At 38.8% G+C, this 19,862-nt stretch overlaps 1 protein-coding gene across 3 annotated transcripts in view; it reads right to left on the bottom strand.

Moving 5' to 3' along the window:
• Positions 1 to 19,862, bottom strand: part of ADAM23 (ADAM metallopeptidase domain 23) — a 166,172-nt gene that overhangs the window by 65,168 nt on the left and 81,142 nt on the right. For all 3 annotated transcript variants that reach the window (XM_007190594.3, XM_057551858.1, XM_057551859.1), the window contains exons 4-6: positions 12,281 to 12,344; positions 1,935 to 2,017; positions 512 to 575 (exon numbers count right to left, since the gene is read on the bottom strand). In XM_007190594.3, coding sequence (XP_007190656.2) covers positions 512 to 575; positions 1,935 to 2,017; positions 12,281 to 12,344 — 211 coding nt within the window. The remainder of the gene's footprint in view (positions 1 to 511; positions 576 to 1,934; positions 2,018 to 12,280; positions 12,345 to 19,862) is intronic.

The raw sequence follows: 19,862 nt of genomic DNA, 5'->3' as shown, positions 1-19,862 counted from the left end.
CCTATACATGACTCCTAACATTATTTTCTCCCCTATCTCAAAAGAAAACTAATATTGTATAATGTAATCATAGTTCAACCCACAGATTTCCCCACTGAAGATTCTTAGACTCACAAAAGTTATGTACTTGCTTGCAGTCATACAATTATCTAAAGACCGTGAGAATAAAAGCTAGCTTAAAGGAAAACAAGGTGGTCAGTACAAAATAAAGCATCCTCTCTGCTCTTTCAGTAGACTGGGAAGAACTGGTCTTAGCTTCAGAAAACCTAGGTTTGATGCCTCTTACCATGCCTTACTGGCATGTGGCCTGGGATGTGTAACTTCAGCTTCAAAACTCATGGTATCAGTCCAAGTGTGAAATAAGGTGCTATAGATAAATGCACTTTGAAATCTACCGGATTGTCTCTTTATTGCTCAAAAACAAAGATGCTGGAAAAGTAAGGAAAAGGAAACCATAAGGAAACTGATGTCACAGTCAGACTCATCTCATCATGAACCAGCTCAGACTCACCTCATCATGAACCAGCTCCAGTGGTTCTATCATATACACAAAGGTATTATCTTCAAACATACCACTATGAAAAGAAACCACAGGAGGAGACAGTTAACAAATATAGCACACATAGTATGTCTTTAAAAATAAAGAGTGTATCTGAATAAATACCTTTATACTGTCCCAAATCAAATTCACATACCTGCATGGAATCACACTGTGGTCCCAGCACTGCACTAGACAGCGTATAGGCTACAGAGAGTGTAAAAAGTGTACACCAAGAGCATACACATTGTACCTGGCATAATTAGTTTTTGAAATTAAATGGACAGATAAGAAGATTAAACTGGGATAGAACTATTCATGCTGTTCCAGTATCTCAAGTTATTATTACAGAACCATGTACAACTAGCACAAATTTGTTATGCAAATCCAATATCATCTGTGAGAAAATAGGTTCTTCATGTATAAGAAAAAGCTAAAACCATCTGATTCTGAAGAGGCAAACAGAAGTATCTTTATGCTTGCAAATTGCGAATTTCCATTAAGACTCTGTGTTGAAAATCACATTTAATTTTGAGAGACACAGGATTTTTTATAAAGTGTGGAGACAGGATTTTCAAGATCCCTTTTATCACATGGCCACAACAGACCTTTACATGAAGTGTTACTGTGTTCGAGTCTAAAAGGCACCTACAGGGGCTTCCCTGGTGGCGCAGTGGTTGAGAATCTGCCTACCAATGCAGGGGAAACAGGTTCGAGCCCTGGTCTGGGAAGATCCCACATGCCACGGAGCAACTGGGCCCGTGAGCCACAACTACTGAGCCTGCGCGCCTGGAGCCTGTGCTCCGCAACAAGAGAGGCCGCGATAGTGAGAGGCCCCCGCACCGCGATGAAGAATGGCCCCCGCTCGCCGCAACTAGAGAAAGCCCTCGCACAGAAACGAAGACCCAACACAGCCAAAAATAAATAAATAAAATTTAAAAAATAAATAAATAAAATAAAAGGCACCTACAGATGTTTTTTGAGAGCCTGCCTGAAAGCCGAAGCATGGGCTCCTCTCTTTCGAACCCCACCCTTGCCTGGCCACCTCCTGCTTATCCTTAGGTTACGTTGAGTGATAGTTCCTCTGGGGGATACCTCTGGGAAACCTTTCTGGACTAGGGTCGGTCATCCCAAAAGTCCCTGTCCTTCCCCTTCACAGTACCCACCAAAATGGCAATTAAATAATAATCTGTATAGTCATTTGTTTAATCTCTAAATCACCGGCAAACTCTATGTGTTAAGAGAGCAGGGACTTTGCCTTCCTTGTTCATGACTCCACATCCACTCTGTAACCCAGGACTGGTACAGAAGAGTCACTAAAATAACTATGAAAGACAAGATGCAAAGGGTGAATGGATGAAACCAAGTTCATTCTCCCAATGACAGTCCCACATACTGAAGTCCATTGCAGGTCGACAGAGCCACCCTGGAGTCCTTGATACCTCTGATGTTTCCATGGTAATAACAGTGCTCTCCACCCTGCAATGCAGAAGAAGATTTCATTGATAAATTATGCTTTCTCCATCACGATTCACTCTTTGGGATGATTCTGTAAAGCAAAAAAGAAAGGCAAGGATGATCCTAGAAATTCCTCCTGTTTGATAGGAAATCTCAAAGAGCACTAGACAATTTTTCAACTTTTCTATAAGAAGCAGGTGTATATTCAATGTAACGAAGGAGAAAAGCCTTTAACAGAGGAATAAGACACCAATGCAACTGGAACAACTTATATACCTTCCCTAAGCATGTGAGGGAGTAGACACTTACCAGACATTGTTAGGGAATAAAGTCTTCTACATCACTGAGGAGAGGCCCCCAAAGGTGCTGTTTAGAATCATTTTTTATGGAAAACTACACAAAGCTTGGGGATTTGCTTTCTTACCTTTTAAAATCAGTTTTTAAATTTTCTTAGAAATAATATATGAACTTAGTTTTCAAAGGCAAATAGTAACTGTGAGGACTGTTTTAAAAAACACAGCAATTTCCTGTCGCTTTCTCTCACCACCGACACATTTTTAACACTTTTAGCTGTTTCTTCTGTTGTTTACCAATGTATTTCTGAATGGAATATTTATACTTTTATGTCCTGATTTAATTCACTTTAGAAATTACCTTCCTAATATAGAATCTTGAAATCCCCTCTCACCCCCCATACATTCCAACACACATCACAGGCTTTTGGTTAAATTGATATTTAGTGTTTGTATTATGACTATGCACATATTGTTCATAGCTGTGCCACTCTGATTACATTGTCTTTTTTGCTCCATTTTAAATTTTTTCGAGAACTTTTATTTTCTTCTTTGCTTTTCCATGTATTTAGCACATACATAGACCCTATTATCTAAAACATTATCTACAACTCTTCTAGTACGGTCAAGCACATCAGGTAATTTATCACAGCCATTTTGTTCCTGGAGACACCCCTCCTGCTTCACCCTCCTGCTGGGCCTGATGCACAGCTGCCTTACAGGACTTGTCTGTAACACCATCCTGGGAACTCCTTTGTCCCCTTTCTGTATTGAATCCTAGATCCCATGTCTTCTCCATTCATGGTCCCCTTTCCTGGAGGTATATATCCCCTGGTAATTTGTTGAAAAAGTGTTTGTAGAAGATAAATTTGATGAGAACTTGCATGTTTGAAAACCCCTTTTTCTATCTTCACACTAGATTGATCTTGTGGGTGGGTAGAGAATTCTAGATTGGAAATTATTTTCTCTCAGCGTTTCAAAGGCATTGTGCACAGTCTTAAAGCTTCTAACGTTGCTGTTGAGAACTGGAAATGATTCTAATTGTTGACATTGTCTATACAATCTATTTTTCCCCTTTCAAGAAGACTGTAGGAAATTCTATTCACACCCATTTTCACGAAATCTCAGGATGTGCCTCAGTGGGGACTTTGCTTACTGATTGCACTGGGCACTCTGTGGCACCTTTGAATCAAGAAAATGCACTCTACCCAATATTCTGTAATAATCTATATGGGAAAAGAATTTGAAAAAGAATGGATTCATATATAATATATGTAACTGAATCACTTTGCTGTACACCGGAAAGTAACACAACATTGTAAATCAACTATAGTCCAATATAAAATAAAAATTAAAAAAAACAAAACCTCAGACTCTTCATGAAACATATTTGAGCCTGTGGCAGTGCAGGTAATAAATAATATATCCATTAAAATATTTTAAAAAAGAAAATGCATGCGCTTCAGTTCTGGGAAACGTCTATTATTTCTCTGATAACCCCCCTCGTTTCCATTTTTCTCTACAAGCTGAGCTCTTCTACCAGAGTAGAGAAGGAATGGCTGCCTGTCTATCTGGGGTAGGGAGCAGATCAGGAATTTAGTACCTTCTCCATGTAGACTTTCAACCAATCCTTCTGTTTTCTAGCACCTTCCATTCCTGGGGCTTTCTGGGTGCAGGGACACAAGTTGGCTTTGTTCTGCTTGGTTTTGTCCCAGTGGAACTTAGCAAAGCAAGAAAAAACTCAAACCTAAGACAATTACTCCTCATCCGTCTGCTTTCTATCACCTACAATTTTATGGACACCTCTGGTCAGCTGTCTTCTCTTCTCTTGTCTTTATCCTTGTGAGTTTATACCCTTTTTAAAATTCCTTAACTGTTATTTGAGTGGGTTATTACCAGGAAATTGAGATAAATATAAGTACTGAATCCACATTGCCTAACCAGAAGCTTCCTATTTGTTTTCTTTTATTTATTTATTTATTTTATATTGAAGTATAGTTGATTTACAATGTTGTGTTAGTTTCAGGTGTATTGCAAAGGGATTCAGTTATACATATATATATATATATCTCATTTTTTTCAGATTCTTTTCCCATATAGGTAATTACAAAATACTGAATATAGTTCCCTGTTCTATACAGCAGGTCCTTGTTGGTTACCTATTTTATATATAGTAGTGTGTATATGTTAATCACAAATTCCTTAAAGAGAATACTGACTTTGACTTTTTATTAATGATTTACATTCATCTTGATCACTGCTTATTAAACTGTATTACAATAGCCTCAGAGGCTATTTAAGTGCCTAAAGGGGTTCACCCACACATCAAATGACCACTCCCCAACCAACTCAGTTTGTTTCCTTTTAGTAACTATAATACACAGTTTCAATGTTGGTTTCTAAAATTGGTATTATAATATTTTTACTATTTTGTAAAGGATTGCTTTTCCATTCTCAAAGAGCAACTCTGTATATAAATATTCACTTCTATATAATATGTCAAGTTCTATTTGCATTTTCAACTCTGGAACTTATAAGCACAAATGGTATCACACATTTCAGTAATTTGAGAATCCAGGTCAATACTCGGCAATTAAATTTCAGACTCTTCCCATGATTCTAAAAACAACCATAGGTAACTGTAAATTCCATGAAACCAGTTATTTAGCACTTTGTGTCACACCAAAAGGCTATCTTAAGTCAGGTGATTGTTAGAAGTACACAGCAAACACTGTCATATTTACTTGACCTTTCTAAGACAAGCTCTGTTTTTTAGATTTTCCTACAAACAATCTTTTTCCCCCCAGAAAATATTTCCAAGTCCTTTCTTAGATTTTAGTTTCATTCACTTGCTGAAGGTTAATGCTCTCTCAGTATAAAGGTCATTGGTACCTGTTTTAACTAAGGCAGAATATTATCTGAAGGGAACTGTTTGGTTCACTGTATATCTGGATGTGGATCACCATATTTTCTGGACTTTAAATGATATTTGTGGTAACATCTAATCCCTGATGTTTGTCATCATAAGAAAGCTTTAATATCTAAATTGTGGAATTATATTAAGCACTCTAAGCAATTTGGCAGGTTCTAATTTAGTGTTAGTATTAGTAGCATTAGAGGATTTTCTGAGTTTCTTATTGCTAAATTTATACCAAGTTTTTGAGAAAGCATTACCAGAAAAATACTGTTTGGCAACTCTCCAGATTATGCAGCATTTTGTTAACACCACTACAAAGTAACATCTTCGGGTATTTCATATTAAATAAATCCCTGTTAAGAAGACGTATTCCCTCTTGGATATCAGGATGACAGGAGCGGGTCACTGCAGAGGGGCCCCTTGCAGAGGGCCTCGTTAACGAAGACACTGAGTAGTCAGCTCTGGGGGTGCCTCCGCCCAAGAAGCTAGCCATCTGGAACCCTCACTGTCTCACTGTAACTGCTATCTCTATGCACAAATAGGAAGACACTCACAAAGTGCTAAAAGGCTCTGCCAAAGACAGCAAAAAGCCAAACTAAATCCCACAACTTCAGGCTCCAGTGTTTCTTTCTCCAATCAGGAAGGCCTCAGATAGTTCAAGAGTGCTGGCCAGACCCTTCGAGATCACCACTTATGCGTGGATCACAGATCTGTGACTAGGCAAACAGCAGGCAGGAGAACCAAAAAGGGCTCATTCAGCACATGACACAAGTCTATGTGTGCCTCCACGGGCATCAGCATTTTCAGATTAAAAACAGTCAGTTACTTATATTCAACAAAAATGAACATCTAATAAATGAAGATTACTGGGTAGTCAAAGGAACTTAAAAATCCTAGTAAGCATGCTCCCCAACTTTCTCAGCCCACCACTTCCACATAAAATCCCACAAGCCAGATAATGCTCAAACAACCCCATTGGAAGCCATCAGGCAACTCCCGCAAATAATGAAACACCGAAGTCACGTGCATCCTTTAACACATTTCCTAATCAGATGTGTAACAGCTCTGTGAGTCTAGTGATAACTTGGGGAGGGAAAAAAAAGATTTGGCTCCCTGGTATTATTGACTGAATGACAGGAATGATTTGATTCTACTCACTTTATTTTTTTCACTTTTTTTTGTTCTTTTTTAAAATTGGAATATAGTTGACTTACAATGTTGTGTTAGTTTCAGGTGTACAGCAAAGTTATTCAGCTTATCTATCTATATTCTTTTTTAGATTCTTTTACATTATAGGTTATTACAAGATATTGAGTATAGTTCCTTGTGCTACAATACAGTAGGTCTTTGTTGGTTATCTATTTTATATATAGTACTGTGTATATTTTAACCCTATACTCCTAATTAATCCCTCCCCCACCTTCCCCTTTGATTTTACTCATTTTAAATAGAACCTATTAGAATCAGAATCTATCATTTCAATATAATTTATTTTAAAATTGCCCCACCTTTGTGTCTGTTTAATTATCTCATCTGCTTCAGTAAAGTTCAATCAGCCAATTCTTATTATCGTCATTGCTTAAGAAACCCTCATAAACCTGGGCATTCATGGTGACCAGGCACTGATGTTTTCAATCAACTCCTGTACATCTGGATAAACATTTGAAAAGAAACTCCACAGGCCACATCTCACCAATGTGTATATTATGATATTCCAGGTTCTGAATATGGTAATTAAAAACTCTGACACTACACTCAAGTGATTATTCTATATGCATATCTTTAAATACTTCAAACTTGTCAACCAGCATGATATATCAATCTGTTTAATAAATCATTGGGCTGGCTGCAAAAAAAGAAATAAGTTTTTAATAATCTATGGGCTTCCTTGGTAGCACAGTAGTTAAGAATCCACCTGCCAATGCAAGGGACACGGATTCGAGCCCTGGTCCAGTAAGAGCCCACATGCCGCGGAGCAACTAAGCCCATGCACCACAACTACTAAACCTGCGTGCCACAACTACTGAAGCCTGCGCGCCTAGAGCCTGCGTTCCACAACAACAGAAGCCACCATAATGAGAAGTCCGTGCACTGCAACTAAGAGTAGCCCCCGCTCACCACAACTAGAGAAAGCCCACGCGCATCAACAAAGACCCAGCGCAGCCAAAAATAAATAAAAATTTTTAAAAATCTATAATGGGACACATGTACCTGAATTTGAATACTACAGAATAAGGATACAAAAAAATATTTCAGAGAATTGGACAACTTGAGAACAAAACACCAGTTTAATTATTTACCTTCATTAAACTCAAGGGGAAAAACATGTTCGGGTATGAGAACAGTTTGGCTGTACTATATATATTTTAATGCTATATACATTTTTAATAGTTCACACAAATCATATTATTCAAATTTAAAATAGCTTTGTGAGGAGCCAGTGTGGTCTGCTCTCTTGATTTCCTGGCGAGTTTTTTTAGCCTCCCAGTCAGGAGCTTTGCCCGCAGAAGCCCATTGCCTCTGACAACAGTCCCTGCCAAGAAGCCTTCATGGATGAAGTGAGCTTGAGCTGAACCATGGTAATGATTTAATATGGAAAGCATAAAAAACATTCTAGGAGGGAGACGTGATTAAAATGACAAAAGAACAAAGGCGAGAATAGAATATAGAACCCACAAGGACAGGGATTTTTATCTGCTTGGTTCACTAATGCACATCCAGCCCCTAGATCAGTGACTAGATCAGAGTGAGTGAAATCAATATCTGTTTAATAGATAAATAAGAATGGCTTCTTCATGAGTCCAAGTGACAAGACCAATCTGAAAGGACCAGAGGATTTACGTTTGTTGAGACAGTGGGTAGATAAACTCCCATGACCTACCTGAGAAGTTTTTTATTTTGAGATGCTCTTTTATAGAGTATAATTCAGTGGTTTTTAGTATATTAAAACAGGGCTGTGTAACAATCACCACTTTCTAATTCCAGGATATTTTCATCACCTCAAAAGGAAATCCTTTGCCCATTAGCAGTCATTCCCCCTTCCTCCTTATACCTCCCTAACCTCCCCCAGGCCCTGGCAACCACTAATGTACTTTCAGTCTCTATGAATTTCCCTCCTCTGGACATTTCAAATAAATGGAACCACATAATATGTGGTCCTTTGCAACTAATTTCTTTCATTTAGCGTAATGTTTATAAGATTCATCCATGTTGTAGCATGTATCAATCAGTACTTCATTCCTTTTTATAGCTGAATAATACACCACATTTTGTTTATTTATTCACCAACTGATGGACGTTTGGTTTGTTTCCATTTTTTTGCTATTATGAATAACACTGCTATAAACATCCATGTACAAATTTTTTCTTGGACAGACATTTTCAATTCACTTGGATATATACCGAGATGTAGAATTGCTGGGTCACAAGATAATTCTATGCTTAATTTTTTGAGAAACTGCCAAACTCTTTTCCAAAGCAGATCCACCATTTTCCATTCCCATCAACAGTATTTGAGGGCTCCAGTTCTCCAGATCCTTGCCTGCACTTGCTATTGTCCATGTTTTTGGTTACAGCCACCCTAGAGGGTGTGAAGTAGTACCCATCCAAGTTTAAAATCAAATGAGGGAGTGACAAAGGTGAAATAGGGATCCAAATATCACCTTCAGTTTTAGTGTTGCTACATTGGAGGAGAGGATCAGCTGAGAATCCAGTGGGCCTACTAATGCTGCCCCCTAAGTTAGCCAGACTTACCCACCAAGGCACAGACAACATGGGATAACCAACACCCTCCCCCAACCCACCCACACCCACAAGGGCTGCCACTGCACAACTGAGAACAAGTAGAGAAAACGTGCTCTTCCTGTAGGGAGGTGGATCTCACCCAAAAAAGGGAGGAAAGGACTATGTAGTTGTGCGCAGCTCCTTCCCATCAGTTAAGTCGCTCTTCTTTCCCTGGGCAAGAGGGAGCAAGGGGACAGGAAGAAGCCAGGGTGAGAAAATAGAGCTGGGAAAGGACCATTTCCCCACCCCATAAGGGTGAAGAGTAGTAAAGGGAAGTAGGGACAGAAGTACTGTATCTATCTATTCAGTCTTACACTGTTGGCCAGGTGGCAGTTCTTTTCATAGGAAGAGAAACCAAAGTATTAGTAAGCATTTAAAGTTAATGGTTCACCTAAAAGGGATTTAATAGAAATATATAAAATTTGAAAATAACTATTATACCATCATACTGATGCCTAACTCCTTTAGAAGAACTGACACACTAAAAATTAGCTTATTTTTAATAGGCTCATCAACGAAGTTGACCAACAAATCAACAAAGTTGTTTTGTCACATACTGTGTGCAAAGCACTGTGCTAGGAACTCTAACAAAAGCTATCGCTCTGTTGGTGCAGAAGGAAAGTTCTTCCACGTGCGTTTACTAATACCTGGCACCTATTCTATACTGCCTACTTAACCTGTTGATCTCTCTAGTTCCTATATTTGCTTCACATGGAAAGAAGCCCATTTAGTCCACTTTCGTCCAATAAAAGTAAAAGCCTAAGACTTTAGCCTCTTCTTAACTAGAAGTGGGAACTAGGTAGGGGTTTCATAGCTGTGATATGGGAAGACCTAGACAGGTTCCTCCAAAGTGTGGTTCATCATTTTGTTCGACTCTAATTCCCAGAATATTTTAAACGTCCACATTTAGATTTCACTTCAAAGCCAAGTAGCTTATTAGTGATTCTGTTCCTCCCTAGTCATGTGAATAATGGTGTGTGTGTGTGTGTGTGTGTGTGTGTGTGTGTGTGCACGTGCACACGCATGTACTTTTGTCTAAATAGTTTGAGATCTTTGGAAGAAAGGTTGCACGGGTGTAAAAACAGGTTTATTTAATCTAGCCATTCTTACATACTGATTTTCTTTTCTGGTACTTGATACAAAGATTTTCTTAAACAACCATGGAAGGCAATGTGAAGTTTAAAAACATGCTTTTAAAAACGTGTACGTAATGGTAGTAGGAGCGTGAATTTATACAAACTTTCAGAAAAAAAAAACTGTCAATATGTAGCAAAAGCCTTAAAAATATACCAACTCTTTAACCCAGAAAATTCCATTCTCAAAATTAATCCTTAATCAATTATTAAAGAAGTGTTCAAAATGTATCTGGAAGGTCTTTCCTTAAAGTTATTTGTACAGGGAAAGAGTAGAAGCAATCTAAATGTCTATCACTATGGGATTAAACAAATTATAGCAAATGAATTGGAAACAATATGATACATTTTTTAAAAATAAAAGTTTAGAAGAATTTTTAATGCATGCTAAAATGTTTATAATATTGTTAGCTTAAAAAATTCTCCCACAAGATAATGTGTACCATATCATCTCAGGTTTTGGAGTGTTTGTATAGATACATACACATAAAAAACAGACTGTTACCATTCATTCATTACATATAAAGCAAGTAAGTTTGGGTATATAAACTGGAGAAAATGGGTCATAAATAAGAAAAAAGCAATGAATACAAAAACAAACTGCAATGAACACTTCTTTTGTCAGAGTTAAAATACCCTTTGTTTTAAGTTTTAGTTACAACTGATGCAAGATTTGACGTGTCTTATTCATGATAAGGCCTCCATTTGGGACCTCAAATGACCTCTGAAGGCCAATTAGTTATTTCATTTCTTTAAAAAAAAAAGACCTTCTTAGTGAGAAGTTTGGATCAGGTTACCGCAGCCTGCAAAGGTGGTTCATTTGCTGAGTCTGTAAAGGTCTCATGCAATCTTCTCTTCTCCAGACTCATGATTCAGCACCTACAGTGCTCACAGCACTGGTACAGCTGACAGAAGCTTTGTTTCGTACAAATGCCAGGCAGCACTGTTCCCGTGCTTGATTTAGCATTTCTGTTCACTTTCCACAGCATTAACTTTTAGGGAGATTCAACAACCCCCCAGATGCAGCCTAAGGTGAGAACTGACAGACTAGTAAGAATAATATATGGAAGTTCTTAATCTAGGGCATAAAATTCAAAGGTTTGGAACGCACATCAAACTACAAACGTCCCAACTGTTAGTTGGACAGTTATAAATCCTGAGAAATGCCATGACCCCTGGGCAGTAATCTCAGTTCACACCACCTATAAATACTTGTTGAGAGGTTATCAGACTGACAAGCCCAGGTCTCCACACTGTACAACCCAACAAACCCACACATGAAAAGTCCACTTCTGTGCCAGTGCTCATTAGCAATCAAAGAAAAAACCCAGTAATGTTTCCCCCCTTTTTTTGTTTCCCTGTTTGTGTCCCATTCCCATGGCACCCATGGACACCGCTTAGGCTCAGTGGCACTCTGTGGCCTTCTTACAAATCAGAGTCTCTGGATGCAGCCATTCCAGGGATTTTCACCCTGACTGGTGGAGATCTACTGTGTTCCTTACATACAAGTAATCTCTCTCTCTTGTTTTAATCTAAACCCACTTTTCCTTATTGATCTTCCAGGAAGAGAACAGTTAACCTCCAAATGAAGGAAATCAAGCACCCCACTGCATTTATATTACAATGCTTGGTGGCCTTGAGAAGGCTTATGTGTCCTCTTTCCACTTCAATTTCTTCCTTTGAGCAACAGGAATAATAATACCCACCTCAGAGAACTGTTGTGAAGATGGAGAGGGAGAATGTTCCCGACATCTTCCTTTCCCCAACTGTCCTCTGTCCTTCTTGGGTACCAAAGTCCCTTGGACTAAACAGTCACTCTAACAGCCCACCCAGTCTGGTCATTCAGTTTCTCTGCCCATGAGCCTAGTGCTGCCATGGAACTGGAGAGCTCTTGATACCGTTCACTTACGCAAGATACTGTATGTATAACCAAAACAATGATCATTTCTTTATTGGCTGGAGTCTCTAATGTTATCTCAAACATTTGTAAATTTTAATCAATTTCTCCTAAACTTATTTTAAATCTAAAAATAATAGCCTTGCATAAGAGGCCAGAGGATTTTAGTGAGATAGACAACAAAACAATGAAGTGTGCAATGAACAGTTCTATGATTAAGTATATTTATACTACAGAATGTCCATATGCTATTGACCATACCTTAGAGTACTGTGGTTTCCCATTTTCGTAGTGAATCTCCACATAATCAGAAGACAGCAAACCACTACAAAGGAAAGAAAATAGAGTGATTTCCACATCTAAGACACTTGGAGGTTTAAAAATAACCAGCTCAATAAATGGATGTGAGAGCCTTGTAAAGCACAAAGGGCTCCAGTCCACAGTAAGGACAGAACAGGTTATCATCAAGAGTCTCAAATGTTATCCAGCAACAAATCATTCCTCCGTCTGTTAAAAAAGATAAAATACAAATAATTTAAAGATGAACTCCTTTTATACACACATTCATCATTTGATTGATATGTTAATAGGGAACAAAGAAAAAGGCAGGTAACGGGAGAAGACAGGCTCTATATAAATCCCACAATTACGCTCTAAACAATTGGGATCTCAAAACAATCGTTGAGGAAGAGCACAGAGAAAAGACCAGATAGAAAATATTTCAGGCTTTTCAAGCCACAGGGTCTCTATAACAACTACTCAACTCTGCTGTTTTATCACATAAGTAGCCACAGGCAGTGAGGTTATGTTCCAACAACACCTCGTTTAGGGACACTGAAATCTGAATTTCACATAATTTTCACCGGTCAGGAAATTTTTCTTCTTTAATTTTTTTCAACCATTTGAAAGTGTAAAAAACATTCTTAGCTTGAGGTCTGTACGAAAACAGGAATGCTGGATTTGGCCCACGGGCCATAGTTTGCTAACTCCTGGAATAAAGAATAACAGTTAAGAATATAGATTGTGAAGTCGGAGTGGGGTTTAAAACCTAGCCCAGCTCCTTGTTAGTAGTGTGACTGTGGGCAAGTTACCCAACTCAGCCTTTACATGAGTCACATGGAGACAACAAAGAGTGTGAATCTCATACACACCAAGAGGATTACATGAAAGCATGCACATGAGAACTCAGCGCTGAGTATGTGCCCAGTAACGGGCACTGCGGCTGTCACTATTTTTAACTCAGCTTCTTCCAACACATTTCTCCCTATACAATGTGGGAAATAAGAAATATGTGCCTCCGAGGCACCTCTGGATTGTTAGGGCATCCGGGTTCCTGTCTGGGCTCTGCCACTAGAAATAATGATTATAAGAAATCACTCACATTGACTGAGCACTTACTACATCCCAGCCACTGTTCTAAGGACTATAAAGGTAGAACTCATTTAACCCTAATGGTAACTGAAGGAAAACAGTAGGTTCTACAACGAGCTGGATGTGTGCCCTGCATTTAGGCCTCCATCTCCTCTTCTGCAAAAGGGTTGGAGCAGACGATGCCTCAGGTCCCTCTTGCTCTGACATTCTATTTTCTATAATTCTGCCTAGTAGTAGGTTTTCTTATTAGGAAAACTTGACACTGCTTCTTTAACAGAAGGATGGGAGGACCCAATGATTTCGCATCATTTTGAGAACTGCACCTGATGTGGTTCTAAAATGACCCAGTGCGGAGGGCTGGAGGAGGCTTGGAGCCAGTCAACAGAGTAACTGGGAGCCACATGTGTGCCTGGTCCAGCCTGGCTTCCTGTGTGAGGAGAAGGACAACCTTTACATGGAAATAAAGCAGGTGGTTGTACCTTGGACAGGTTTTCCTACTGAAATGACTAATCAAATGTGTGTCTACTGATGATTCTACATTTGAAACTAAATTATGGTACGTCTACTCATTCCCTTTTCAAAATCTCAATAATAGTAAAAGTAGTGAGAGTTCTTAGCTCTCTAGACTTGAGAATACCTGAGAAGATACAGAAACGTCTTTCAGTTCTAGTTAATGAAGTCAGCACTGCGAATGTACGTAAACAGGGTTGTTGCTGGCAACATTTCTCTGAGGAATCTTTCTGCAACACCAAGAGGCAGGGAGGTTGCACTAACTGCATTTTAATTACCTCTCTCTACAGGTAATTCATTATTTTCAAAATTCTCAACCACACCATCACTGGAGCATGTCTAACAGTTGAAAACAAGGTTATTTTAGACCCCAACTTTTGTTTGTAATTACAAAAGCAGATAAAAACATTCTAACCATTAACCACCAAACGGATAAAGGTCACTTTAATTATCGTATTTCTCTCTTTTCAAGGGCCTTTTCCCCACCATGGACATACCTATATCTAATATCTCCCGCATTTGAGAATCTTTTTTTTTTTAACTTATTTATTTTATTTTATTTATTTTTGGCTGTGTTGGGTCCCACACAGGCTTTCTCTAGCTGTGGCGAGCGGGGGCTACTCTTCGTTGCGGTGAGCAGGCTTCTCATTGCAGTGGCTTCTCTTGTTGCAGAGCACGGGCTCTAGGCACGTGGGCTTCAGTAGTTGTGGTGCGCGGGCTTCAGTAGCTGTGGCTCATGGGCTCTAGAGCGCAGGCTCAGTAGTTGTGGCGCACGGGCTTAGTTGCTCCGTGGCATGCGGGATCTTCCCGGACCAGGGCTCGAACCCGTGTTCCCTGCATTGGCAGGCGGATTCTTAACCACTGCGCCACCAGGGAAGCCCTGAGAATCTTAAAGAAGAAAAATAGCTACTTTTCTAGGACAGACAGAGATAGACATAAGACCATATCTTCCCTTTCACAGAGACACTCTACTCTCCCACCTCCTATAAATAGCACCGCATCCCCATTTGCACCATCCTTCCCTCCTGTCTGACCATTCTTCCCTTAAAACTGTTTCTTTCACTTATCACAGTGTCCCCAGCACCTGGCATAACGTCTAGTGCATAGCAGATGCTTAATCAACATTTGCTGAGTGAGCAAACATCTTCCAACATCCACTATACGCCAGGCCCATACCATGTGCTGGGAAGTGGGGATGAAGAATGCAACTCTTGGGGCTTCCCTGGTGGCGCAGTGGTTGAGAGTCTGCCTGCCAATGCAGGGGACACGGGTTCGAGCCCTGGTCTGGGAAGATCCCACATGCCGTGGAGCAACTGGGCCCGTGAGCCACAATTGCTGAGCCTGCGCGTCTGGAGCCTGTGCTCCGCAACAGGAGAGGCCGCGATGGTGAGGGGCCCACGCACGGCGATGAAGAGTGGCCCCCGCTTGCCACAACTAGAGAGAGCCCTCGCACAGAAACGAAGACCCAACACAGCCATAAATAAAGAAGTAAAATTAAAAAAAAAAAAATTAAAAAAAAAAAAAGAATGCAACTCTCTGAAACCAAAACTAAGCAAATCAGTACAGATTCGCCATCTCATCCTAGAATATTATTTGTAATCTTCCTGAAAGTGAATTAATGTCAACTGAAATGTAATCTAATTACAAAAATCTTAACATAATTTTGAAATGAGACTTTTCAGTGAGGGGCAAGTAACACTGGAAAGGAAGAACTGAACAGCTAATTGTGTGGTGGTGTGTCTCCAGCTCCACCCTGCAGAAAAGGAACAGGTCATCTGTATCTCTGTAGGCCTGAAGATGAGTTGTCTGGCAATCTCCGCCTGCAGGTGTTCTCCAAGGCCCTTTCTCCACCTCTGCTCTCTGTAGTTTCCCTAGTAGGACTTCCTGTTGGAAATACAATGTTCTAACATGCCAATACTGATCTACTTAGCAATTATGGTCCTGACTATAAATAGTCATTGTACTTTCTTGATCAGCCAGTTGGGTGTTTGGTTCTGAGTTGTCTGATAACTTGGGGGGACTGATGAAAAGGAAGTTCTGAACATTCTAAGTTCTGAAATAAACATCCTATTTCTAGTCATTTAAGTTACAGAAAAGCTATACACCCCAGCTACTACAGTCCTTCTCATGCAGGTTATCTGGTGAAAGAGAGGTGGCCTTGGGAAGTAAGGAGATAAATGTAGGATGGAAGTTCAAAGCAAGGTGAAAGAGAGTGGAAGAATGGGAATAAGAAAATTCTCTTTTGATTATTGTTACGGAACCCTCTTGCTCACCACCTTCATGGTGAATCTGCATCACAAAGGTAGTGAAAAGAACTTGAACTAGACAATATGATTTTACTCAGCATATGAAGAACAAGTATAAGCACCTTAATGATGCTGAACTCCAAGAGAAGGAGAATGGCAAGACTATTAAAACATGGCAAATGAGCCAAGAGTCAGATCAATGAAAGGGACTGTGGCAGAAATAATGCTGAGTATCCACCAAATCCCATTTCATCTTCCCCTTCCTAGAACAGTAAGACTATATTTCACAGCTTTCAGAGCAGTTAGGTTAGGGTCAAGAGATTGAATTTTGGCTCATGAGATATGGGGGGAAGTAATGTCTATTCTTCCAGTTTGACCATTAAAATCCATGCTTGATTATCCAAGCTCTCTTCCCTGGAACCCTGGCAGTCACATGCCCTGGAAGCCACATGCCCTAGATGGCATAGCTACAAGGTGAATGCAGCCTAGGTTCCTACATCTTGACTGGAGAAGAGCTTCCTAGGAAAGCCACTCAAATTGCATTAGACCATAATGTGGGTAAGAGACAAAATATTACAGTGTTAATTCTCAGATTTCATCTTTACTATTGAAACATGGTCTAAATGATTCTAATTCCAGCATCTATCACAAAAAAAGTTTTAGAAATTTATGTTCAAAGAATTTCAGAGTCATCAGCAAATACACAAAGAGAACTTCTATAAGATCTAGGTATTGGAAAATCACACAAAGAGAGAAGTTTTGCCTATATAAATATTTGTTGGAGTCCTTGAGTTTGAGATTTATGTGTCTAATGAAAGAAGGTACATGAATAGTCAGGTGGTCAAAACTCCAAAAGTTTATATCTTACATTCCTCCAAGGAGGCTCATTATGGAAAAGCCAAGGATCTGAGTAATTGGAAAAGTAACTTACCAAGAATCCCTAGTGCCTGGAAAAGTCATTAACCAAGAAGAGTGAATGACTTCTAGTTTTTTGGAAGATAATTTGAATCCCTTACTTCAAAGAAAGAACTATATGCCTTCTTTTGGACAATCCCGGTCATGGCGAGCTGTGAGTGGGTTAATCAAACAAATTAAATTGTTCAGAATGAGATGACATAGAGAACAGGGCCTTGAGCTCTAAGGAAGACTACTAGGAATGGCAAACATTGGACCACAAGATGTGGTCATCTGCCCTCTTACCAATTTCTGTTGATTAAAGAGTCCAAGGATCTGGCTTGGTAACACATTCATTCATTTAGTGATAACAAATGCTGAGCACTCTGGAGATTCTCAACTTCATGGGGCAGCAAGGATGACAGCATTGGACAACGAAGCACCATGCCTGCCCCCTCTTCCCACTAGAAGCTTCACATTTTTCCTTTTACACACATAACTATTTTAATTCATTAAATAATTACTCTAAGTTGTAATGAGGAGAGACACAGAATTTAAACTAGTACATTCATACAAACAGAAGCTTGTAACTTTACTATTATCCTACTGTCCTTACACTGCTTTCCTTTTTGAACACAACAGACTTAAAAAGTAAGATGATTCTTCAACCACCACTTCTCTCAAGTCTTAAGAAAAAGTTAGACCCATCCCACCTAAAATAATTTGTATGCCAAAAGTTATTTCAGCTAGGAAATATACACTCCTTTGAGTGTAGACAATACAATAAGAGTTTTAAAGCTGTGTTCAAAGATTGTAGACATGGAGAGGTTGAGATTTAAGAGAGTAGGAATGATACGTTAAGTGGTTGAAAGTAATTATAGGTTGAATTGAGGTTTGGTGTTAAGTCAAACAAAGATGGCGTGGTAGGCAAGGGCTGGGGAATGTGGGCATATTTCATAGGAACAGAGCCGGAGGTGGAGACTACTCCTAGCACAGGCAGCTTGTAGAGATGTAAGCTTCTTTGAGGGTCACGACAGGAATTTAATGAGTTCCTAAACCACATAGGAGGTTGCAGTACTTTAATGTGTAGGCACTCATAAGTGATGGCCCATGCACCATAATACAGTGAAGAACACTCAAATATAATAAGAATAGGAAACATAGGCAGGGCTGCAAGTTAATAGGTAGGACAGTAGAGAGAAGAGGAATTAGGGGAGAAATAAGGGATGAACGTGAGGTGATGTAAAAGCTGAGGACCCCCACCTGCTCAGCCGATAAGAGGAGCCAATTATGAGTTCCCCTCTGAGGAAGTAGCATCAATAGAGACATTTTTAATTACACAAAAATAAAAGATGTCTAATTTCTCCTCCTCAGCTTTTAAGCCATACCACTTGAAGTGGCTAACACATTCCTAGCATGGCTGCCAGCATCTCTATAAGTATACCAGTAATTTTGAGATTCCTCTATGATAGAATTGTAGTTACTTTCACACAAATGGGTAATTTTACCCCCATATGTCATGAAACAAAAACAATTTTAAACACAGGGAAAACTGAATCCAAATAAAGATAGCATATCTTTTGAACACAGTTATGCATAACTGAAATGCTTTGGCGCACCATTTTCAAAGCTAATAATGAATATTATAGTTTGTTGAATATTGCTAATATAGGTTCTTTTCTGATCTGCCCAATATTTATTTATACTATTATCAAACAAGGCTTTACATGCAGTAAAATCGTAGAGAAATAGATATGGATCTATTATCAGCCTTGCCTTCTGGTAACTTTGTCTCGAAGAAAAAAACTCTCCTCCAAGTCTAGTTTTTGCCATCTCCCAGGACAAGAGCTCCCTACTTCTTTCATTTTTCAGTCTATAGAGAAAAAGTGTACATTTGTTTATACAGTGTCCATCCTTCCCAGGTATACATGAAATAGTCAAAAGCGTAAAAAGGAAATGAATGGGAAAACTACCAGAAATAATAAGAATTAAGTAAGATAGCCAGTTATAAGATATATATGCAAAAGCAAAATACATTTCTATGTGCACAAGCAAAAATAACCTAGAAATAATCCAGGGGAAAAGTTTCTACTAACAATGACAACAGTGGCAACAAATGTTATATACGTATTATGCATGCGGATATTTACACATATATGTATAGATGTACATGTACTCTGTAACATTAATGTAATTCCAAACAAAATCTCAGAAAGTTTGTTTAACTTGATGAAATTATTCTAAAGTTCATCTTAAAGAATAAATGTTTATGACAACCCAAACATGTTTTTCAAAAGAGGAGTAACAATAGGACCTCATATTACTACTACAGTAAATGAAATACAGAGCACTGGCCTGACTAGATGGACAGCCCAAAGGACAGAACAGAAAGTCCAGAGATTCAAGTTCATATAAAAAATGTAATATATGAAAATAATGACATTTTAAATTGGTAAAGAAGAGAATAAATAGGTTTGGGACAAGTGACTAAACATTTTGGGAAAGTTAGATCCCTACATCAGATCTTACACCAAATAATAATATATGCTTTAAAGGAATGTATGTTTTAAAATAAACTTACTATAAAAATATAGTTGAATGTTAGGAGGCAGAGACCATTTTATGCATGATCTTAAACCCAGAAATAATTTTTAATAACCGATAAGACTATACAATTTTTTTAAATTTCCATAAGTTAAATTTTTAAATACCATAAACAATTGCAAGGCAAACTGAGAAAAAACAAGTATATGAAAAACAAAGAGTTGCTATTTTTTGACATAAGGAGCCAAAAACAAATAAAAACAAACAACCCAACAGAA

Source organism: Balaenoptera acutorostrata, chromosome 8 (genome assembly GCF_949987535.1).
Source record: "Balaenoptera acutorostrata chromosome 8, mBalAcu1.1, whole genome shotgun sequence".
In the NCBI taxonomy this organism is placed as follows: Eukaryota; Metazoa; Chordata; class Mammalia; order Artiodactyla; family Balaenopteridae; genus Balaenoptera; species Balaenoptera acutorostrata.
The sequence above is the reverse complement of the archived record's forward strand: the minus strand, read 5'-3'. Positions and strand labels throughout refer to the sequence as shown.